We start from the raw sequence: 26,515 nt of genomic DNA, 5'->3' as shown, positions 1-26,515 counted from the left end.
TTTTTTAAATTTCAATGTAATCAAAAAGTTTCTTTATGAATTATCATTAAATTGCATAGGTAAGAAGGCAACTGATGCAACAGCCAAAGTAAAGCAGGCACAATTCAACCTTTAGTCTCCGTTTACTGCATTATATCGATTACTTCAGTAACAATACAAGTGACATTGGCTGTTCTAACACTGTTGTCTTCACCCAGGCTGTTAAATCTATAGTTCCCTCTGGTGGGACTGGTAGGGGATTACTACTGGCAAACTCATCAGTCCCTTTAGTGTCAAGTGTCAACTTATATTTTCGTGCCAATATCCAATGAAGGTTCAGGCACACTGTCCTGGGCACACACCTCAGTTATCTGGGCTGTCTGTCCAGGACAGTGGGTTAGTTGTAGTTAGTGATTAGTGAGAGAGAAGAGGGTGTAGTGGCTTACACCTACTCATTGAGCCTTTAAGAACTCGCTCTGGGTTAGAGCCGGTACTGAGCTGCAAACCCTGTACCTACCAGCCTGTAGTCCGATGGCTTAACCACTGCGCCACCTTTAAACCATGAATCACATCATCTGTGACAAACTAAAATCACAATCAGCTGACTGATCAGTTACACTGTCATCAATTTATTCGAGAATCGGAGTTAAGAAATGTATTTAATTTTTAAGGAAAATCCACATCCTTTATTTGAGTGGTGGATCCCAAACGATGAAGGGAAATCAATTATATTTGTACGTTCACTTGTCAATTTCTGGACTGGAATGAGAACTTGAGATAAACTGGGAATCGAATTTCAGCTGATCACATGTCAGAGTTTGCAAATTAACAACAACACAGGAACAGGTCTGGCTGAATCGGGGTATGGAGATCAATAACACTTCCTGGCCTTTAGGACCTGAAAATATAAAACAGATGTATAGTTTAACACAAAGTTCAAACTGGAACACTTACATGACACTGTACTTTAAACGGTAATATTTTTATATGCCAATATTTCATATTAGCATCTTAAACAAAGAAACAAATTTGTATTGGTACCAAAAGTTAAGAAAACAAAATCCTCAATCTAATTAAAATTATCTCCACTATTACATGTGGATCTAACACCAGCCAGTTGGAGCTCATGTCCACCAATCAAAACTTTACTTGCAGAATCCTGCCAGTGATTTAAAAATAACAACACTGCGTAGTCCCCAATGTCCAGGTAACATTTCGTCTGTAAATAATAATTTAAATATTGACCAATCACACTTCGCCTTTTATAACGTTATTTGGGAGCATACAAATTCTAAAAATATCGGGCGAGTCTATTTTAGTGGCCGCAGTACAGCGAACCATACCAATACGTACGGGGTGGGTTATCAGTCTTCAATTTTACATTACAAATTATTTATTTTATAAAATAAAACATGTTTTAAGGCATTCGTAATTCACACGAAACATGTCGTATACCCTCAGGATAATTCGGAATGTTTTCAAATTATTTTTAAATCACTGGCAGGATTCTGCAAGTAAGGTTTAGATTGGTGGACATGAGCTCCAATTGGCTGTCTTTAGATCCACACGTAATAGTGGAGCTAATTTTAATTAGATTGACAAAATCCTATACATCGTATACACATCATTTATTAACAGTTTTTCATTAGACAACAGACACAAATGCTGCAAAATATACTCTCCCCAAAAAAGAAATGAAAAATTAGATTTTGTTTACACTAGGAAGGTGTATTTAATGGATGAATGGAAAACGACAGAATGTTCACAGGTTACAAACATATTCGCAGTTGACAGTTGTTGATGACATACCATTTAAAACATTCACGGTCATAATGGTATACAGTCGATATCTTGTGTGCCCACCATTGCAAGGAAGGAAATGTTTTATTTAATTTAACGATGCACTCAACATATTTTATTTGCGGTTATATGTTGTCAGACATATGGTTAAGGACCACACACATATTGAGAGAAGAAACCCACTGTCACCACTTCATGGGCTACTCTTTTTCCGATTAGCAGCAAGGGATCTTTTATATGCACCATCCCACAGACAGGACAGTACATAGCATGGCCTTTGTCACACCAGTTGTGGAGTACTGGCTGGAACAAGAAATAGTCCAATGGTCCACCGACGGGGCCACCATTGGAGTCCAAAACTGCCTGGTATTTCCTTCCCATGGAAGCAATGAATGAATGAACGAACGAACGAACAAATGAATGTTTAGCAATGAAATTACGAATTACATCTTGTGGAATGGTGGCTCACTCTGCCTGTAGTGTCAGTACCAATTGTGGAAGATTATGTGGCTATCTATTAGCGCTGTAACGATTCATTCACATATCTGTGGTACCAAATACAGGCTATCTGTGATACATATTCATTATTCGGTACCCACAGAACTGAATATATTTGTGTTTTTCTATTTTTCTATATTTTTGTTATCTTTATTATTAATAATATATAATTTTTGATAGACCAGTTTGCAAGATGTATATTACTGTACACATAGAATTTTTAGCAGTCTACTATCCACTACCCAACGTACTCACGATAGCTAAAGTACACCAGTCACACAATGTTTTCAATAGTAAAAACAGGTACATGCTCTGTATAATGTACATGTAGTTGATTATCATCAGAGCCAATGCACTACAACTGGTATATCAAACGGTCGTGGAATGTGGGATGGTGCATATAAAAGATACCTTGCTGCTAATTGAAAAGAGTAGCTCATGAAGTGGCGACAGCGGGTTTCCTCTCTCATGTGTTGATATGTAACATGTGTTGAGAGTGTTATTAAATAAAACATTTCCTTCCTATTAACAACTTAAGAAATAAAGTGACATGCATGGCAGATATTAATAATAATAACGTTAAACCGTTCATCATTCCTGTGTCATAAATGCCAGCAATATGGGTTTTTGCAGAACAAATCCCCCCACCCCCCCCAAAAAACCCACTCCGTGAATAATAAAAATCATGCACATTGACGTTAACACAACAACACTGACGTGAAAGATTGAGATGGGCCAGGAGGTTTTGCCGCTGGGAAGTGCAGGACTGGGGACGGGGTTTTATTCTCTGGTGAGCAGGTTTTGCCTCTTCAAGATGACAGCGTGTTTACAGAGGTCAAGGTGAACGCATAGCATCGAACTGTGTCCAGGAAGTTCAAGCTTATGGAGGACATGGTGTCATGATCTGGGGAGGGATATGTGGGGGACTTTAATCATCTAATTTTGACACACGTGTCTTTGTGTCATTGTTACTTGAAAAGATTTGGCTTTTATGAAATGAAATTTTGTTTACGGCACCATGCCTCAGTAGTCTAGCGCCATCTTGCCTTAATCAGCACCATGCTGCCCTGAGATTAAAGAAGCCTTTTTCACTAATTAATTCTAAAGTTGCCATTATAAAACCAAAAAAGGTATTATTAATTAATAAAATATGCCTTTTATATCTTTTGCCATTCATTTATTAAAGGAAACACATAAATTACATTAATGTTTATTTCAATTAATGTTTGTCTATTTTTAATGAAATACAAGTGCCCCGAAAATGGTGAAAATGCCCCAAAAGTGTTTGGTGTACCACATTTCTAGGGAAATCACTAGGTTGAATTCAGTTCCATAGCACCATACCCAAAAATGTCTTTTTGGCAGAAACACTGATTATTTATACTGAATCAATTGTGAGTACACACATTCTTGGTTCTAATAGTATTTGGTTACTGAAAGTCCCTGTTGTCCTACAGGTAGTACTATACCAAATAAAATCCCATAGGCGACCATGTTAACGTTCGAGTTTAAAAACACTATATGTACTATAATAACCAAACTATGACCCATAAATATCAGTACTACAACCCCTACCTCAAAGTATTAACTGAAGAAAATGGTACCTTTCATGGCTCATTTTCGGTATAACCAGATGTTTTTACAACACTCCTAGTTTCACACAAAATTTGAGTACTTTTTTTTTTTACAGGTACCCCATACATGTTCCAAGAGCAAGGCTACTTGACACAGTGGTACTAGATGAAATAAAATTGCATACTTTTTTAGGCCAGATGAAACTTTTTTTTTTTTTTCACAACCAACACACTCCCATTTCTAACCAATCACAGGACTTGTGGGGTTATTTTCTCTATCAAAAGTTTGGTGCACCTCGAACTTTGACCAAGCCGGACGTTATTTGGTTTTGTGCTACCTACAACATGGATTTTTTATAAGATTGGGGATATACTAACCCTTACTATTTTTAGGGGTTTTTTTTTACATTTTCTAACAAAACAGTTAAAACACTACCAATGAATGCATGTGGAGGACAAAAAGTATTTATTATTCACAACTTCATTAATTCTTACCTTTATGAATTTTAGATTTGAATTCTGTGCAGTTTCCAGCAAAATAGATATGAGGACATTCCTTGATGATAAAAGGGTCTTCAGCATAAAATGGATAGCATCCTGCAAAAGCATATTATGAATATGAACACAGCATCAAAAACATAATATGTATAAATCCTCTACCTGTTAATAAATATGTTTACCTAAAAAAAACCCACAAAATGAATAAATAAGATCAGTTGTTAATATTTAATTTTTTTAGCACAACTTAGAAGAGTATGAGTTAATTAAAATGTTTGTAGCATACTAATCAGTCGTGAAATAGTGGATTTACACTAACGCTGAAAAAGGAATAACGAAAGAAAGTTAGGGTGAAGAATGAAATGAATCGTGACAATTTATCGATAGATTTAAGGGCCGACTCAAAGCCAGAATATTATTCTTTGTACACTTAGGCATGAGATTTCAAATAAATGATCGTTCAGTTCGACAAAAACTTTACCATGTGTGAAGTCAGTTTCTCAAATTGAGCCGACTACAACAAGTGTAATTCACTGAACCCAAATGGTAACAACAATTCTGGTTAATATAACTACCAGACTACAGGCTAATCCACTCCGCAAGGCTCATTGGGTAGGTGTAAACCACTTGCACCAACCAGGATCCATAACTGGTTGAACAAAGGCCATGGTTTGTGCTATCCTACCTGTGGGAAGTGTAAATAAAAGATCCCTTGCTGCCTGTCCTAAAAGAGTAGCCTATGTGGCGACACCGGGTTTCCTCTAAAAAAAACAGTGTCAGAATGACCATATGTTTGACGTTCAATAGCTGATGATAAGATAAAAAATCAATGTGCTCTAGTGGCGTCGTTAAATAAAACAAACTTTACTTTTTTACAGGCTGTCCAGCACACCCTTATGAAAACGTATATTATGACATTACAATCATGCTAATCATTTGGAAAATTGTTAGTTTTCAGGGTCTAATTTTAATTTGTTACCACAAATTGACAAGATATATCTTCCTGAGAAAACAAAAATCCTAAACTGTTGACTTTTATAATAACACAAGGAATATACAGACTTTAACATCAATTTGCGGCATTTTCAAAGACAATAAGTAGGAAAAACTAGGTATTTTGAGGGAAAAGTAGAAAAAATAGGACAAAGACCAAGAAACCAGAATTCCTGTCACACCAAACTCTGAATTTCTGCACCCAAATTCCTTTTACTCCAGATCTAAACAGTTCTGCAACTGCAAAAATGATTAGTACTTGGTGGCATAGTGGTTAAGGCTGGTAATAATAAGTTGTTTTTGTTTAGAGCACATTAGTCTGGGAGCCAAAGGCTGATATTTTGTTGAACCTGGATTTGTCGGATAAAGTTTTTTTCTTTGCAGTTTCTTATAGCCTGGGGGTAGCTCTTCAAGATTGAGGAGGGTGCCCAGTCATAACCCTTGAGCAATTTCAAATATTAACCCTTTTATATCTGAGACACCAAAATTATCAAAAATTGCGATTTTCTCCAATTTCTTGCAAATAACTCGCACCAAAAGCATAAAAAATACTTGTTTTGGTGTTTATTCATGTGGTAGGATATGTACAATCTATTTGGATACAATTTCATTAATATTAACCCTTTTATTGCAATAACGTAGGGCCAAAGTGGCCAAAGTAATATTTGTTTAAATTAGAGTGGTTCAAAGTAAATATAAAGACGAATGCTAGAGTTGGTTCATCAGTTTATGAATCATCGGCTATTGGATGTCAAACATTTGGTAATTTTGACAAATAGTCTTAAAGAAAAAACCTGCAACATTATTCCACTAGTAGCAAGGGATCTTTTATATGCACCATCCCATAGACAGGATAGCGCATACCACAGTCTTTGATGTACCAGTCATGGTGCACTGGCTGGAGCGAAAATCAAATGGAAATTGTTTATTTAACAACGCACTCAACACATTTTTTTAATTTACGGTTATATAGTATCTGACATATGGTTAAGGACACACAGATATTGAGGGAGGAAACCCGCTGTAGCCACTTCATGAGCTACTCTTTTCAAATAGCAGCAAGGGATCTTTTATATGCACTATCCCACAGACAGGATCGTATACCACGGCCTTTGATGTACCAGTCGTGGTGCACTTGGCTGGAGCGAGAAATAGCCTAATGAGCCCAGTGATGGGGATCGATCCCAAACCGACCGCGCATCAAGTGAGCGCTTTACCACTGGGCTACGTCTCGCCCCGGAGCGAGAATTAAGGCTGGTAAATACTGGGTTCGCACTCCCATACCGGCTCCCATCCATAGCATGCTGTAACAGCTCAATGAGAAGATGAAAAACCACTACACCAACTGCTCTCTCAGTAACCACTAACCTACTGTTCAGGACAAATACCCAGATAGCCGAGGTGTGCGCTTGAATTTTAATTGGATATAAGTACGAAAATAACTTGAAATGAAAAAATGATTATTACCTAGCGTGTCCGGAGCAGTTGGGGCCAGATGTCCCCATTCTAGGGTGCGCTCCAGAATCTCAATGGGATCTTCCAGAGTACTGTATTTCCAGATGTCCTCTATCGACTGGCCAGACATGCCAAGAATCCTGCAAAACACAACGAATGGATAACGAAAAAAAAACCCACACTAATAGATAAAAATTATTTCATGAAGTGACCCAGGGATTCATTCTTGTGTTCTATTGTACCAATCATAAGCCTCTTCTAAAAAGCAGGTGGAACTGAAAATTCCCAATTTGACATGTAAGTAATTTTTGTAATTAAGTCTGTTCTGCTGAGTTAATTTAACGTATGATGCATTGCATCGTTCAACGGTTAAATTAACATCCAAATTTTGTCCAATCTCATCAGACTTAGCTGTTGTATGTTAATTTTAAAATCACCCGACCATTTACACAGTTGAATTGTCTTATGTTAATTCTAAATAACACTGCAGCTACATGGGTTTGCATCTTATGCCAATTCTAAATTACCAGTCAGTGAGACCATGTACAGTGTCAGGGTTTATAGCCTAAAAGACCAAACAAATTCAGACTTTCACCTGCCATTTTCAAAGACTTTAACCTGCCATTTTTAAAGACTTTCAGAGACTTTTACACAGCGGTCAAAGACAATAAAATGTGATAAAAATACCAAATCAGTTCATTTACATATCTGTCCATGGCAACAAATTGTTGTTCTGTTTTTGACATGTATCATGACAAGTTAAACCTTGTAACTGGAAAATATCAAGTGCATGCAGCTGTAAAAGATATCATCATTGCTTTGCCTATGATTTGTGAGAATTTAAAGACTTTTATTACAATTCAAAGACTTTCAAAGACCTAAAAAAAAAAAAATTCAAATTAAAAGACTTTCAAGGAATTAAAAAGACCGCTACGAACTCTGACAGTTATATGGAATTGTCTTATGTTAATTCTAAATAACACTGCAGATACATGGGTTTGTGTCTTATGCCGGTTCTAAATTACCTGACACCATTTACAGAGCAGTTGTATGGGTTTGTTGTTGTATGCATTGTCGGATACATCATGGCTTGTGGAAACATGCAGTGGTGAAGTGGTTGCTGTGGTAGAGTGTAGTTTGATGGGTCGAATTCTCCCGGCATCAGGTCAACATCAACAGACGACTGGACAAATAAAAACAAGTTATTATATCATAAAACCACCAAGAACATCAGGGCTAGCTCTGGCACTCGCCAAATTCACCAAATGCAAATTTCTAAAGCAATTGTCGAATTTTATTTTAATTTGGCAAAATAATTTCAAATAATAATTGAGGTTTTTTTTTAAAAATAACTTGATTTGTGCAATGTTTGAAGTTTAATAGACAATTTGGCGAAATATTTTGCTCACCCAGAGCTAGCCCTGAACATTTTACTTGTAGGAAAAAATCCAGGAAATAACTCATTTCTAAAGTTAAAAGTTTGTTTTGTTTAATGACACCACTAGAGCTCATTGATTTATTAACCATCGGATATTTGATGCCAAACATTTGATAATTCTTACATTATAGTCTTAGAGAGGAAACCCGCTACATTTTCCCCATTGGTTAGTAGCAAGGGATATTTTATATGCACCATCCTACAGACAGGATAGCACATACCACGGCCTTTGATATACTAGTCGTGGTACACTGGCTGGAACGAGAAATAATCCAATGGGCCCACAGACAGGGATCGATCGTAGACCGACCGTGCATGAGGCAAGCACTTTACCACTGGGCTATGGCCCGCCCTCAAGTCATTTCTAAACCCAACATAGGTGTACACAGATGAGCCAATTTCTGGTTCTCTAGAAACACAAAAACACAACAAACAAAAAACTTTGAAGGGTGTTGAAAATTAGGGGGTTCGTCAGAGATTTTCATCAAACAGCAAAGACAGTAACAGTTTGTGTATTGTTATTAATCTGGAATTCTGGAGGATTTTCGTATCTGGTTCATGCTATGAAGTCACAAAACATATAATCATTCATTTTAAAAAAAAATTTTTTTGGGGGGAGGGGGGTAGCATTTGTATACTTAGTGTTTTCCCTAGCTTAGTTTTAGCATGGTGCAGCACCATGCCTCAATAATCTAGCACCATGCTGCCCTGAGATTAATTAAACAAGCCTTTTTCAGTAATTAATTCTAAAATTGCCTTTATAAAACACCAAAAAAGGTATTATTAATTAATAAAATATGCATTTTATATCTTTTGCCATTCATTTATTAACGCAAGCACATAAATTACAATATTTCAATTTAATTTTTTAATTTTTTTAATGAAAGACAAGTGGCCTGAAAATGGTGAAAATGCCCCAAAAGTGTTTGGTCTACCATGTCTTGCCTAATTTGTAAGGAAATCACTAATACTGTATGTAACAGTACCTGTGTAGTAGTCAAGGCAAGAGAAAGTCCACTATAAACCCAACAGAATATAGTTTAAGAGCTGCATGTACACGTACATGTACATGGCAGAAAAACTTTAATTTACTAGCCACACAATTCTAAAAATACTGTCAAAAATCAAACCATCGACTATCAAATCATTGATCCACGTCTGCAGAAAGTTGGAAAGAGAATATACTTTGTAAATGTTACTTTTGTTAATCACACCGGCATACCAACACATTCCACAGGTTTATTTAACAAACACATTCAACAGGGATATTTAAGCAACATATTCGACAGGGATATTTAACCAACACATTCCACAGGGATATTTAACCAACACATTCCACAGGGATATTTAACCAACACATTCCACAGTAATATTTAACCAACACATTCGACAGGGATATTTAACCAACACATTCGACAGGGACATTTAAAAAAAACCCATTCCAACAGCTCTTGTGATATCTGCACTTAATAAAAAACCAGGGCTACTAGACACCTATGGCTAGTGTTTTTACTGTCGAACCATACCCAATGTCTATTTAACCATACCCAATGTCTAGTGCAAAATAACAATCACACCACACCCCAGAAACACCTGGTTAAAAATCAACCTCCACTGACGGGATTCAAATCACAGACTCTCGGTATGAAAGTCCAGCGCTCTACCAAATGAGCTAATAGGGAAATTCCCACTAGCTACTGCCAGTAGAAGCGCTTTATACCAACATTACTAGAGTTTAACTTTATTAAAATCTAACTTAACCATGACTCTTTTGAACAACACCATTTTGCTAACTGGTACCCAAAGATTTGTTACTTTGTAGCCTAATACATTGAAAGCTTAATCACCTCATGGTTGCATTACACAAAATCAATTCTCACTGCTAATAGAGTTAACAATTTCTCGTAAAATTGATCCGAACAATTGCCGTATCTTTTTATGTGATGTGAAACTGAAAGCCCCAAAGCCCACATTTAGTGAAGGCTGCGATGGGGTAATAATGTAGTAACTTACTGCCAACTGGACTAGAACATCATCCAAATTCTTAATAGCCTCAACAGAACCTGCTGCTGTCTTTTTCGTTAAATATTTCGCCTTCAAAACAAAAATGAAATTATTATTATTACATTAATTAACAAATAAATTGTAACAAAATTTTCATGGAATTAAATGTCTTTCCTACCAGAAACACATTCAGTGTCACTCATAGTTGTATCCACAGGTGTTGATTTAAAAAAAAAAAAAATTAAATCCAGGGTATAAAATTTTAATTTTTCAGACAGGTCAACCGATATGTAGTTTGTGTGGTTTTAGTGTTTACACAAACAATTTTCTTCAGTAGTTCAGATACAAATGAAAAGGTTAATGGGCAACATGAATCAAACGAGAATCTAAGATGAGCGATTTTTGTAGCTTTTTTCCATCAAATGTCCTATCATAAATAAGATCAATATTGCACATCTAGATCCTGAATACTGTTCAACATTTCATAATATTTGTGTTACCTACCTTCAAAACAAAATATCTGATTATTTAACACTAATTACAATGACTGCATAGTGAGCTGTATGTGTCAGTCTTATTGTTGGATACATGTACCTGAACTTAAACAAGCACACAATAGCAGTGAAGTGAGAACAGATGGTTAATTGTGCAATACATTAATCCCTTAATTGATACCAATCTACTATGTAACGATAAGCGGCCGTTATCTGATTGGACTTACAAGTGCAGTTGTTTTGGATGCATTGTCGTAAATGCGAGTACGAGTGCGAATAATTTTAACATGCTCATATACCACTAGAGTTTCGAGCATGTCCGTCCAGGGGCCTGTCTCTGGATAGCCAGTGACTTGTTCCGGGACAGAACAAAATTAAGGGGATAATTTTTAAATTTACATCCAAAAATTAAATATTGGGCCTTTAAAATTTTGATGCGCATCTCTAATTAATAAAGAAAATTCTACTCATTAAATTTGGTCGCTAGATTAGATCGGGTGGTCAAAAAGAAATTTGATAGATAGATAACACACCTGATTTGGGGGTGTGTGTGTGTTGAAAATGCTACCAATTGATAAGATGCAAGTGAGTTGCATGTGTCAGTCTTATTGTTGGATACCGGAAAAATGAACAATAGCAGTGAAGTGAGAACATACCGTTAATTGTTCAATATATTACTCCCTTAATTGATGCCAATCAACTATGTAAATGCATGCAGACGTTATTTGACTGATCTTATCAGTATAGTCATTTTTAATGCATTGCCGTTAATGCTACTAATGGATAAGATACAAATAAGATACAAAAAAATTATGATGGATTCACTGTAAATGCACTAATTTACACTGAAATTCACAATTTTTATCCAAAAAATTTGTTCATTTTAACAGTGAATTCACTATACATAGTTCGTTACATAGCGTGAAACATCAGGACTTTACAATCAATTCGTTCTAACTGGCAGTTTGTTGTAAGCATGTTCATTCTAAAAGTACTTTACTATATAGATAAATGTATATATATATAGATATACATTGTATATAGATATATAAAATTATATAGATATATAGAATGTGATACATGTATATAAATATGTATATAGAGGTATAGGTGTGGCTTGGTTCAAATATGTGTACTGTATGTTTAAAGAAAGAAATGTCTCAATACATTTTATTTACTGTTATATGGAAGGAAGGAAATGTTTTTATTTAACGACGCACTCAACACATTTTAATTAGGGTTATATGGTGTCAGACATATGGTTAAGGACCACACAGATATTGAGAGGAAGCCCGCTGTCGCCACTTAATGGGCTACTCTCTTCGATTAGCAGCAAGGGATCTTTTATATGCACCATCCCAGAGACAGGATAGCACATACCACAGCCCTGAGCACTGTCCACATTTTCCAACAACTAGCTTTTAAAATCACCATAAAGGGAGACAAACCTTGTTTAGACTCTTCTTGTCCTGTGTCGACTGACTGAGTGAGTTGCCTGCGATGATAACACGGGAAATGTGTGACATGGTTTTCTGCTGAGCCGCGTCCCCTAGCTGACCGGTGATCAAATCCACACACAGTTGTAGAGAAAACATCTTCTCCTCCTTACCACCAATGTTCAAACCAGACAGGAATACTATGTAACTACAAAAACACAATAAAATATAAAACTTTTCTTTTTAATGTTTAGCATTTAGAATATAAACAAAATAAGATTTTTTACCCCCCCTGAATTCCGCGGCAAACATTTTAAAATTCCGCGGTAATATTTGACATATTCTGTGGTAAAATTTGATGAATTCTGCAACATATAAAACTGAAAAATAACACTTAAAATTAAAACTATATGTTCGAAATGTTAGTTTTATTTTAAATCACGAAAAAGCAGACGATTTATGTTTTACGCAGACGGGTGCTTCCGGAAGATTGAATCATTAAAACTTGAAATGGAAACGATATGGAAAAAAACCCTCCTGTTTTTACGCTTACGGATTCTTTGTTAAATGTGACTTGTGATTAATAAATACTTAAATATTGTTGCTTAACATCACGATTCCAACAATCGATACTTATATGTTAATATAATTATTTTATATTAAATAAAATGGAATTGCTGAATCCTATTTCGTATTTGTGGAATCTGTCAAAATGTAATTACAACCCGTCTTCATCAGTTTCCGTAACCTACGCACCGAGCAACGATCGATACATCTCGCCACAATCCATTGCGCTCTATCTTGCGAGAATTTCCGATTCAATGACAGAAACTAAAGGCTGGTTTCAAACGCAGGTTATGCAGACTAGTAACTGTGAGGCGGTTACTAGTCCAGCCTGTAATAACTTAAAAGAAAAGAAACAAATGATTTATGTTTCTATTTATTACTGCATGGAAAGTAAACACTATTAAAATTCTATGTTTAATGTTACAATTCAGAAACATCGAACATTTTGCGATGTTTAAGACAAATTCCACGGCCTAAAATTATGAATTCTGCACGTGTTCTGCATGAAAAGTGGAATCGCGGAATTCAGGAGGGACTGATTTTAACCCAATTTATGTACATATACCTAACAATCATTGTGAGAGTACTGCTAACAGGGTTTTCTTTAGAGGATAAAATGGGTAAGGTGCCATACCCAGATTTTTTGGCAGATTGTTTTTCAAAGTTAACCTTTTGACAAAATTAATTACCCTTATCATTAATGTATGATTTCCTTAACCCTAACCCTAAATTTAACCCATTTTCATTCTAGGGGAGGCCTCCCATACTCCCGGTTGACTGTGGTTGCATGCAATTCTGTAGTGCCATACCCAAAAACCTCTTTCTGACAAAAACACTGGCTAAAGCAGTACATTGGCATGTACAGGTCCCCTACCAGGCCGAACAAATGTTTATATCTCCTAAGTTCAAGGACCAAGACGTAAATCGCTATGAAAGTCAAACTTAATTTGTAGCAGAACATGACAAAGCTGAGCACAAACATTTCAGCTTGACATCTCGAGAAATTGCACAAAAAAAACCAGTCTAGAAAACAAATTTTCTTATTTCCTAAGTTCAAGGGTCATAACTTGCTATGAAAGTCAAACCTGACCTGTAACAGTACTTGATACAGGTATATTTAAACAACATTTCAGTTCAGTACCTTGAGATATTGCGAAAAACGACTGGTAAACTACATGTACCGTATATCTTCGCCTGTAAGTCGATCTCGACTATAAGTCGAGTCCCTAATTTCAAGCCCTGAAAACGTATTTTTTTATTGACCCGTTTATAAGTCGACCCATGAAAAACTACTTATAAATATTGAAATATTTCTTATTTTCAGCACATGAGAACAATAATATTTGAACAAAAGAAAATTATTTTACAAACTTCGGTTTTCACGTTTTGTACGTATCGCAATATGATCAGACTATTCCAATCAAACTATCATTATTACATAGCATCAAAACGAAATATTCCCTTAGTAGAGAGTGAAAGCTGTTTGACTGTTACTGTATAGTACTGTACAGATGGTTTTGTGCACAGACAACAACTTTATTTATAAACACTGACAACAGATCACTACGATAAAACTGAAAGTATCACGTTTTGCCGCCATATTAATACATGTAAGGAGGATAACTCTGGAAAGTACACTGGTTTTTTGTACCAAATGAATTTGTGTCCCTATTGCTCTAGATAAGTGAACTGCAGAGATCAGTCTATTTTAAGGGAAAGCTTAGTAATATTCATGAAGTTCATCACCGCCAAAACATTGTTTGAACAACCATTAATGCCAGTGACCAGATTTCAAAATAAACTCAGGCAACAGGGTAGTTAGTATTGTTTTACATTTTTACTATTAGTTATGACTTAATTTAACTAAGTGGACTGTTGTCTTGGCATGTGAGTGAGATCGTACGCCTTTTCGCATAACCAAAACCGTTCTAATGCCAAAAAAAATAGGTTATAAAAAATAAATGTGTCAAATTAACATATTTGAGTATAAATATATGGCATACTTCAACAATAAAACTTGTAAAATAATCCCTAAAACAGTAATATTTTTTGGTGAAATTTTTTTACCCTCTTATAAGTCGACCCCCCAAGTTATAAAATAATTTTTGGGTGAAAAAAATTCGACTTATAGGCGAAGATATACGGTATGTGGGACAGAGAGAAAGACAAACAAAGACGAAACCTACAGTTCTCCCCAGATGGATGGCTAGGGGACTAATAATTTATACATGTATGATATTTACAGGCAATGGAAAATTGTAAAAAAAATTGCCTGGTACTAGCTGAAATCTTGTTTAGTTTTGCAAAACCCATTTTGAATCCTTATATCAAATTTAGGACATTATTTACAGGGATGCAAAAATGGAAAATATTTCACTAGCCCGTCGGACCAGAATCAACTAAAATTTATTGGCCCGTCAGAATTTCTACTAGTCCGCTAGTCTACAGAAAATATACTTTTGTTTGGCAACATTTTAATATCTATATATAGAGGCTATATTTTATGGGGTTTTTTTAAATACAATTTTTATGTTAACGAGTGATGTGTGAAAACCATATTTTCACGAACACTTCAAAATTTTTACTTTAGTGAACTATTCAAATTTTCTACTTTTGCAAAACTAAAGCTGTTGTCCGCAAATATGAACATACGCTGATTTTAGTGAATATATTTGCATAGCAAATTCACCACAAAATTTATTTCAGAATTAGCTTTTATTCTATAACATTCTATTTTGGCTACATGTTTTGAAACCAAATCTTCAAAACTATTTTCTGTTCATGTGAAGCACTATCAATAATGGATTGAATACTGAAGGGATAAAAATGAAGTAACATACTAGATGTATATACACATTAAAAATAACTAACGTCCGAACAACATTGTTAACAACTATGATAAATTACTCTTAATTACCGTTAAGATTTCCCCCACATTTGTCCAAAAAGAAATCTTGAAAAACCCAATCCAATGAACAGATTCCACATATTAGATAACTGTTATCTAAATCTAAATGGGCTGGAAGTGTTTAGTTCTTAGACATCTGGAATGTGGTAAAATGTGTGTGTTGTTACATGTAACTAGTTGCTGAATAATTGCCGGTTATGTAAATAGTTTAATAAGAAGTGATTGCAGAGTTCATTTAGTTCTACAGAAGAAACACGCAGTTAAGAAAATATTAACTGAACAGAGACAGAGAAACTAGTTAAACAGGAAAGCTGTTTTCCCTTATTTTAGTCCGAATAGTTACTATGTGTATTAGAGGAAAAAAATCATATAATTAAATTAATTGCCGGGGCAGGACGTAGCTCAGTAGTAAAGTGCTGGCCTGGTGTACGGTCTGTCTAGGATCGATCCCTGTTAGTGTAATGTTTGGACTATTTCTCGTTCCAGCCAGTGCTTCACAACTGGTGTTACAGACCATGATATGTAGGCCTACTATCCTGTCTGTGGGATGATGCATATATTAAAGATCCCTTGGTGCTAATAAAAAAATAGTTGCACATAGTTTCCTCTCTAAAATATATTTGTGGTCATTAATCACATGTCTGACACCACATACCTGTAGTTGTGTTGAGTGTGTCATTAAATATAAAATTCCTTTCTTTCTTTCTTTTTTTAAACATGGCTCCCATATGCAACAACCTTAGTTAAAAATTATGATCTAGCTATGTCTATATTTTGTAGACAATTTGAATATTATATAAAAAATAAATTTAAGTTGCAATTTAAAATGAAAATGCCTGGGAATTATTTATTGTAAAAAGGATGCCGGCCCAAAGATAATAAAATGTTTTATGACCATACGCAATAAAATATTTTAATTTACTTAGCATAGAGGGAAATTAGTTTATATTATTTCAAAGGCATCATCACAGGATTGTAACTTTTCTAGTCATTGTAAATTTTATAGACATTATATAATATTTGACATATACATGTAGTTGAACATGAATTAGTAGATACAGGTCAAGTATTTTTCTTTAAATCGGAGTCCGTTCATGGTAGTTCATAATATAACTAATTGGTTAGAAGAAGAGACCCCCTTTATATAAATGGCATAAAATAAATATGCATACAAATAATAAATGTTGTTCATTGTAGTAGTTGAAATGTATGTACATTCATATTTTCTGGGCTAAAATATCTAGATATTACTACATTAACTGGAATAATTGTAGCATTTCAGATGTTCCAATGATGAGATATCTCTGGTCATTATAACAAAGTGGTTACTGCTATAGTGTGTTTAAATAAAATGTGTGTGTGTGTACATGTATATCATTCTATGGGCGCATTAGACAAACATTATACTTAATCACGCACCAGATCAGTGCTGATGACGAATGCATTAAACTGTATTTAGATATGTTTTACACCTGGTCTTATTGTACTTAATGGCATTCACTGATACATTAAAGATTGTGATATGTACTTTCCTGTCAATGGGGAAATGCATATAAATGATACCTCGTCGCTGTTTTGTTGGAGCAGCCACTATGCCGGTAACAATTTTGCTTTTGCATTTTACAGATCAGTGTCGAAATACCTCACAGAGAGGACATATGATAACTATGGTTTAAACAACTTCCAGATCAGGTTACCGGGGTCTGGATTGAAAATTAACATTGCAGAAAGACACTGGCTTAAGATGTGATAATAATCCAGTTCAGATTTCAAGACATCACTTGCCGGATTCGTTTCGAGTTGTGCTGTGTCATAGCCAGCTTTGTTTTGTAGATCCACATAGTCACGATCACGGGACACACACACCTTCCTACCTGCAGTATATTGAATTCTTAGGGGAACAAAAATAACAGTTAAAACTTGATACACAACTATCCACAAGCACCAAACTCCTAGAGTTTGAGGATTTAAAAAAACATGGAACATGGAATAGGTGATTTTAACAATTCACTAGCCATATATATATATATATATATACACACACACACACATACATATTAGGGTAGCCAGAATCGTTTATTGGGGGTGGAGTGGAGATGGAGGGCACTGCTTTTACACATTTTATGGGGTGACATGCATTATAAAAGTTGGTATTGTGAAAAAAGAGGTCCTCTTGTGCCCAATCCCTGGCTACCCGGATACGCCAGTGCATATATGTGCAATTTAAAGTATATCAATAGATTTTGGTTTCAACACAGGTACCTTTAGTAGTATTACTTGCATGGACAGTAGAATTGTGGTAATTATTTGCTAATGTCATATTATTTTAGTAAGTTTTAATCACATATAACTTTGTTTTAGTAACATGTGACCCATGTTGCATGCAAACATCTTACACACATTGAGATTGTTGTGCATCTTTGTAAAACCTACGAAAATGCGCATTCTGCTAGGAATCATTACACGTTGATTGTAAATATATTTGTCATTTTATTCTCTCTAAATTGCTGTTTAAATCATTAAGTTGAACATAATTTTGTTTTAGAAAATGTCAAAACGTAGACACTTTAGAACGAGTGAAAACCTTTAAAGAAAAACGCTGAATATAGTTACTGGCCCTGTATTCATTTTGTTTCGTTAAATTACTGTGTATTAAAAATCATTAAACATATTAAGTTATCTTAACGGTTGATTATTAATTCAGTCAGTAACTCAACACTACAGGTGGTGCAGTTTACTCTTGATAGCTTACATTTCGAGTTTAATTAGTGTAATAAATATATCTGTTATAACTGGTATGATAGCTTACATTTCATGTAATAATTAGTATAACAAATATATCTGTTATAACTGGTTTTAAGGCTTTGCTTTGTTTGACATATTGTTTTTCTAAAGTTGTTAAGAGCTTCTAACAACCTGCTACAATACCAGGGAGCACAATTTACCATCTCAGTGTAGGATAAGGTTACTGTGAACACAGCTGGAAACACCCATGACCCTTTCCAGTGTCTGCCATCCAAAGATAATTTGTTATTGTTTACAATTACTTCCTGCTGCCAGTACATTTTCAAAGTATTAACAACACAGACCCAATTAGGTGTCTCAGAAGCTGCTGCGAAATTAAACATTTACTGTATGCCACGTGGACTCACTGCAAGATAACATTATTCTTGACTTGAGATTCACACAATTTGTCACATATGCTGGACTGTAAGAAAAACTGTTTATAAAATAGCTTGCTCTGGCATGCTGGTTGGAGCCGTTTGTGTTCAAGTTCCAGAATAAATTAAATAGTTCTTCATCTAATTACATCATAATTTATTATTATTAGCAGACAAAACTTTTAAGGTTTATACTAAAACAAATAACTGCTAGCATCTAAAAGCAAACTATTTAGCAAAAGTTAAGTTTCCGATTTTTAAGTGCATTCCAAAGTTTTCAGTGCAGTTTTCTCAGATTGAAGTGGAAAGGAAATAAGTGGTTCTGGCACTAACCCCTCAATATGTTCATCATCTAGTATGTGGAATTTGTGTCATTTTAATTTTTAATTTTTTTTTCACAATTTATGTGTGTATAAAATATGTGTAAAATTTAATCGGTAACAATGTGGTTCAGACATCTGTACCTTTCCCCCACATCTGGGCGAGGCGCCTGTTCTGGCAATGCTTGATAGCAATAATCCTCCACATAGAACTTCCCGCGGTCATCATCGGGTTCCTTTCCGTACACTGCAACTATGACACCTGCAGCAATAAATCTTCTCATTTTAGTTCCAACTTTTATTACATACCTATTCAATCTTACTACATGTATAGTGATAAAGACATTTTCAAAACATGTGATAAATTGCATACCCAAATGTTTTTGCAGATTTTATTTTTTAAGTTGATTTTTTTACAAAATTAATGACTCTTTATCATTACTGTATGTTTTTCTGAACCCTAACCCATTTTCATTCTGGAGGCCCCCAAACCCCTTGTCAACATTGTAAATATTTAATTTCATAACGTTATACCCCCCAATTTCTTTCTGGCAGAAACACTGGCAAGGAATCTTTTAAATGCACCATCCCACAGACAGGATAGCACATACCACGGCCTTTGATATACCAGTCGTGGTGCACTGACTGGAATGAGATATAGCCCAATGGTCATACTAACGGGCAGTGGTTGAGATTAACGGTATCCCGATATCTCAGGGATACCAGACTTCAAGAACCCAGTATCCCACCGGGACACCATATAATGTTGGGGTTTTTTTTAATCCTGCGTTTTTATTTTTCGCTGAAACAATGAAAGTGATGAAATTAAGTAACAGTGTCGGCCAAGTTTGTTACGATGTTATTTATGAATTTCATTTAAGTGGAATACTAAATTCTCAAGTGGGATACCAGATTTTGAAATGTTAGTATCCAACTGGGATACTGGCCAAAACTTTTAATCTCGAACACTGTAACGGGGATCGATCCCAGACCGACCGCACAACACCACTGGACTATGTCCCACCCCGAAAGGATGGTGATGCCCAGACCTGTGATTGACGTCTGCACCTTGAGCTTCCCGACCAGAAATATCCTCTGGAGCTCATCCTCCAACAACAGCTTGTCTGAGTCTTCCGTGTACCTCGTCCGCACTGGCTGGGGCATCAAGTTGTGCTGCAAAACACAACACACAATTACAGGGCTAGCTCTCGGTTAGCAAAACAAATCGGCAAATTATCTTTAAATATGCAAAATCCACTGTTATTTTTCAACGGAATACCAATTATTCAGGGCTTCTAGATTATGGTAGCCCCACTCCCATGGCTAGTGATATTCAATGTTGGGCTAGTAAATAACTACTATTGCCATGCCGATGGCCAGTGATTATGTTTGTCAAATGCTGAAGTTCAGTCTATTTTGTAAATATGAATATCCTGACCCCACCCCAACCTTAGTGTTTTTAAGCTCTATCTTCCTATTTAGGTGACATATCTGATTATTACTATTATTTAGTAAAATTGTATTAACTTTAAAGTAAAGTAGGGCTAGTGAATTTTTAATTGTGGCTAGTAAATGTTTTAAATCACTGATCCCATGGCTAGTGGATTTTATAAAAATTCTACAAGTCCTGAATTATTACATGAAATGTTTTCGCCAAATCAAAATAAAATTTTGATTTGCAGAGTGGCAGAGCTAGCCCTGATTTACACACAAAGCAAACAATATCATATATATGTTTATTTTGTTGAACGACACCACTAGATCACATTGATTTGTTAATCATCGGCTATTGGGATGTCAAACATTTGGTAATTTTGACATATGTATAGCCTTGAGAGGAAACCCGATACATTTTTCTATTAGTACAGCAAGGGATCTTTTATGCATAATCTCACAGACAGGATAACACATACCACGGCCTGGCACTGGCTGGAGCGAAAAATAGCCAACTATCTAAAACAAAAATTACAGGTAATTTTTCAAGAGAAAGATCTGTCGAGTACAATTATCTCATCTGCTATATTTAGCTTGTACAAGGAAGAAAATGGTTTATTTAATGACGCACTCAACACACTTTATTTACTTATATGGCATTGGAAATATAGTTACGGACCACACACATATTGGGAGAGGAAACCTGCTGTCGATACTTCATGGGCTACTCTTTTCAATTAGCAGCAAGGGCACCATCACACAGACAGGATAACACATACAGGGCATAAAATTTGGCACGCACGATTTTGTCGTTCGTCTGTCAGTTATGCAAAACCATTATCGACACGAACGACGGATTGTTCGTGCAAAAACTATAATCGCTTGTCAGAAAATGTAAACTTACGTGTCTTGGCTATTATAACTATTTTTGGAATAAAATAATAAGAGAACGGGCCTAGCATTGCAGGTGTGAGAAAAAAACAATGTATCCGTTTGAACTCGACATTGCGTTCAGTTACAAAGTCGGCACAGCGAAGAAAATAGTACGTTTAACAAGGGACTTTAAAATAACGAAGCGGAAATTAGAACATGATAAAACACTGAGTTAGGTCAGGTCATAGGACTTTACGTGCACATTCAGAGCAAGCTGTTGTAGCACACGCCAACACTGAGTTGCAGCACTGATTGGATCGATCGAGGATTTGCAGAACTTCGGGTCTTTCCGTTCAGACCCGGAAGCTCAAAGCTTCCAGGAAATCCCTGTTTCGTTCAGACTATTGTTTGGCGCCAACAAGTACTTGTAACTCCCCTGTAATAGAACCGATGGGGTAGTGTGCTGAAATGTAAATGGCAGCTTTCAAGTTAGTCCCAGCATACCAAATAATAATAATAATTTAGTATTTATGATAAGAATTAGGAGAAAAGCTACGAAAATCGCCCATCTTAGATTCTCATTTGATTAGCGTTGCCGGTTAACCTTTTCATTTGTATCTGAACCACTGGAGAAAATCGTTCGTGCAAACACTAAAACCACACGAATGACATATCGTTTGTCTGAAAAAATAAAATGTTATGCCCTGCACATACCACAGCCTTTGATATATACCAGTCGTGTTGCACTGGCTGGAGCGAGAAATAGCCCAATGGGCCCACTGACGGGGATTGATTCCAAACCAACCATGCATCAAGCAAACACTTTACCACTGGGCCACGTCCCGCAACTTAGCATGTACATATCATTCTATTATATTTTAATTCCATAATGCTCTAAAATTAATTTCAGAGGTTCTGATTTTCCACACACTGTCCCAAACCCTCCCCTCACCCTGGTGCTTTCTTACTTCCAGCAGGCCATATTGTTCTAAGCAGGCCATATTTTACATGCTATTTATAAAAAATAACAGCAGGTCATATTTTACATGCTAGTTATAAAAAAATAACAGCATGCCATATTTTACATGTTATTTATAAAAATAACAGCAGACCGTATGTTACATGCTATTAATAAAAAAACATAATAGCAGGCCATATTTTACATGCTATTTATAAAAAAATATCAGCAGGCCATATTTTACATGCTATTTTGAACCCCAATTACAACGTGCAATAGCATGGCTCTGTAAGAAAGTCAAGTAATGATAACTATATACCTCCTCACTGATTTCCTTTAGAATACTCGGCTTGGCTTCCATGTGTTTAAAAAGTGTTCCAATTATGACACATTTCTCATCAATTTGTAACTCGTGAAGTTTCCGTATCGCAATGTCTTTTCCTGAAAGCATAAAAAAAAACACTTAAGAAATAATTTACATGTATATATATATATACACTGTAGATCCTGAAATTAACGGTGTCCCTAAATTAATGCAAGTGACGGTGGTCAGACAAAAATGTGACATGAAATTCATGAGAGTGGCCTCCCTTTGAAATATTAACTTTCCTAACACACATCTGTGTACTTTTTGATTAAATTTAAGTTACAGGCATCTTCAATGAGATCAACTCACTAACATGTCTGTCTACACATCAGTTAGCCTGTTTAGTACCTACTGTTTTTGATGAGATCAACTCAAAGCATATTTTTGGGGCAATGATTTACCTAACGTGTATAGAAATTAGGTACCTATATCTGGCTAAAAATCAGCATACATGTACCATTACAACTGTATACCAACACAGTCGCAGTGAAGTTGAACAGTAAAGACAAAGAAAAGTTTGTCCGCAATATTAGCATGCTAAAACTCATTCACGCGTGATGAATCGTGTCGGCTTTTGACAAACCGTACATAGCTTACAAAATTAATGTTTTTTTACTGTAATTAAATGGACAAGAAAAAGAATCAATCACCATTGTGAGGTATAGATTTTATTAGTATGTAGTTTTCTTAATCATTTGTTAAAAATGTGTACCGGGAAAAAATATTTTCTAACCTATTTTTTTGTTTATTTTATGTCAAGCAGACAGGCTAAGTCTAAATCTTACCTAATTTTTTTTTTAATGATTTGTTAATTTTCGGAAGTATTTTTCGTCCTTGGCTTTGTATTATTCACATAATTTGACATCCAATAGCCAATGTATTTTACGTGCTGGAGTGTCATTAAACATCTATTCTATTCTATTGTATTATTCAATATTATATGTTTAAATGATGCAGACGTAACAACGGTTGCCTTATTGGAATTTGCCAACAAATTCACCACTTGTTTAGCCGACAGGTAATAAAAATGCCGGTTACGTGAGGGTGCATCAACCGGCATACACCACTTTTGTCCAAGCAAGTACGCACATTTACACTGCTCACAGACCTCGCAAGATCAAAAGGGACCAATGATGAAGAAGATAACTTAAGTGGATAACATAACTGCCGAAATGGTGGTTGGTATAAAACCCAGACTACTGGGTAAATATAAAATCTGGATTGCTGGGTTGATATAAAACCCGGACTGCTGGGGTGAAACGTGACAAATTTCTACAAAACCCAGAACAAAATCGGGCAGCGCAAAAATCTGGAATTTCAAAGGATTCTCATCTATGTAAACTGAATAACCAATCTTCGGGAACCAGACATAAACGTGTAGCAAAAAAGAGCTAGCTCAGCATAGGCCTATGATTGGGTTTTGTTGATGGATTGTAATGTTGTTTTAAATTTGCCATACCAAATTATTTTTTAAGTTAAGCATTTTATTAAATCCACTGCAGAAAAATATATTAATATAATCCATGCTTAAATAATAAAGTAATAAATGTAAACTAATATATTTTTATCTTACATTTAAAAGTCATTGCCAATGATGTAATCAGTAATTCCCAAAAATCAAAGAAAAACTGGCTTTCACGTTTGTGATTAAAAGGCAACTATTTTGTTTTACAATAAACTTTTTTTTTCTTTTTTAAATATGAATGGTGTCAAATATGATTTGTTAATAAAGTAAATAATTTATGTCAGCCGAGGCATTAATTCGGAACACCTTGATATTCCGACTATTCACGAGCTAAGACTATTATGTTATCAAGACTATGTTCATTTAACTCGCAACCTACGATATTTGTGTAACATTTTGTGATGTGACACAGCTGATTTCATTTTACTGAACAATTGTTCAAAATTATATTGCTTTAATATTTAATTGTTTTACTTGTCCACGGAATAACCACCGAGGTACATTATGCTTGTCCGAGTAAATTTCCACTTGTCTTTGCTTATTTCGAGCACTGATTACTGGTGTCCATATATTCATTAGTGAACCTGTGAAAGGAAATAGAAATAATTGACTTTATTCAAACAATCGTGGTGGTTTGATTTTTCTTTTCTTCATACGATCATCATCATGGTGGTTGAATTGTTTTTCTTCCCCAGGGCTAGCTCTTGGTGACCAGAACATTTGCTGAAACACAGTTATTAACTAACAAAATAACAATTATTACATGAAATTATTTCGCGAAATTAAAATAAAATTCGCCAATTGTTTTTAAAATTCGCAATTGGCTAGCATTGCTTCCACACTAGCCATCGGGCTTGAACAATGTACTTATTTGATGAATATATTGATAACAAGTAGTTGTTTTTGCATTTTAAAAAATTATATCGGCAAACTGATCAATGGTGAGTCCCTTTTTTGAAAAATTTTATGTTTACAATTTTACAGTCTCGGTAAAGAAATTCACTGGCTCAGTGCAGGGTCAGACCGGCCACTAGGGGATTAAACACTGTATTATGTGCACTGTACGAGCATGGTGGTGCACATGGTCTTTAAAACCAACGTTACGAACGTATGATCCACTATGGTCTAGATACTTTGGTCTCAGATACAGATTTAATTGTTTATAACTGATGATTTTTCATTAGGCCAAGAGAATGAAAGTTATAGATTTGCGTCCGAACAATTTTAAAAACACATGAGGCTTTTTTTCATTTTTCATTATTCATTATTTTTATTGATCTATTATTTCCATAATAGATTCAAGTCCAAATGAGGTCTCTGACATGTTTGAAGGTGGAATATAAACTATTGAAATTTTTAAATTTCATTTTAATTAATTTTTCATTGGTTTATTCGATGCGCTGAAACAGAAGGACCAATCACATCGTTCGACACATCAAGAGTTCGGCAATTTTCGTCAATGTTTGGAATATACTGCTTCCTGCTTGAGGATTCAATGCTCTACTGGGCTACACTTCAGAATTAATGACGGAGATGGCAGTTTTGGCGCGAAGGACCTCGTAGACATTACTACTATTGACGATTTGGAACTTGAATTTGTGTGATGATCAATAAGTGACTTTTTTGTGCAAATAATGACATTTTTTTTAAATAATGAAAATGTTCAGCGGTACCTTTCACGGCATGCGGGCGGTGGACGCAAATCTATAACTTTCATTCTCGTGGCCTTATTGAATTATTTATTGGCATTTGTTTATTCTGCAGTTTCTAATAAAAGACTGTAAGAGCTACCAACCATCTTAATGTCCGTCTAGCTCTCTTACCATTCACGGATTCAGAGTACTCGGGCTAATACAGCCATTGTAACTTGAATGGGGTTTTTATGGTTGGGGGAGGCTGCACACCTCATTAATTTTCACACAGCAACAGATAAAAGTAACCAAAAAAAATTAATTACCCCATTTATCTTTTGCTGCCTGCACTATGTTAGGCCGGAAGCTCCAGAGTCTTTCTGCATACAAATGTGCATACTGTCTTGTAAAATTTCTGTCTTTAATTTGGAATCTTTCAGAATGATTCTCAAAAGCACTTGGAACTCTTTCGAAAGACTCGTTTTTTTCCGACGGTTCTGACAAGAGATTCTCATATCCTACATCGCCACCATCTTGTTTACTCAACCAACTCATAGTGCAATAGCTTTAAATCAAATAACGTTAATTATTGACACAGTCAAATCAGAATAGTCAAACCAAAATATCGCACAAATCTTCCCGCCCTCCATCAACTCTTTAGG

The 26,515-nt window shown here is 35.4% G+C and overlaps 1 protein-coding gene across 1 annotated transcript; it reads right to left on the bottom strand.

The window, feature by feature from the left end:
• Positions 1–592: 592 nt before the first annotated feature.
• On the bottom strand, positions 593–26,515 carry LOC121379115 (DNA polymerase delta subunit 2-like). The gene is made up of 10 exons (XM_041507591.1): positions 26,180–26,515; positions 22,710–22,831; positions 20,175–20,298; positions 19,270–19,387; positions 12,182–12,377; positions 10,249–10,329; positions 7,823–7,980; positions 6,810–6,937; positions 4,347–4,448; positions 593–877 (listed from the first exon to the last, which is right to left on the bottom strand). The coding sequence occupies exons 1-10, from the start codon at positions 26,406–26,408 to the stop codon at positions 720–722; spliced, it is 1,416 nt and encodes a 471-aa protein (XP_041363525.1). The 5' UTR covers positions 26,409–26,515; the 3' UTR covers positions 593–719.

Source organism: Gigantopelta aegis, chromosome 8 (assembly GCF_016097555.1).
Source record: "Gigantopelta aegis isolate Gae_Host chromosome 8, Gae_host_genome, whole genome shotgun sequence".
Classification (NCBI taxonomy): domain Eukaryota; kingdom Metazoa; phylum Mollusca; class Gastropoda; order Neomphalida; family Peltospiridae; genus Gigantopelta; species Gigantopelta aegis.
The sequence above is the reverse complement of the archived record's forward strand: the minus strand, read 5'-3'. Positions and strand labels throughout refer to the sequence as shown.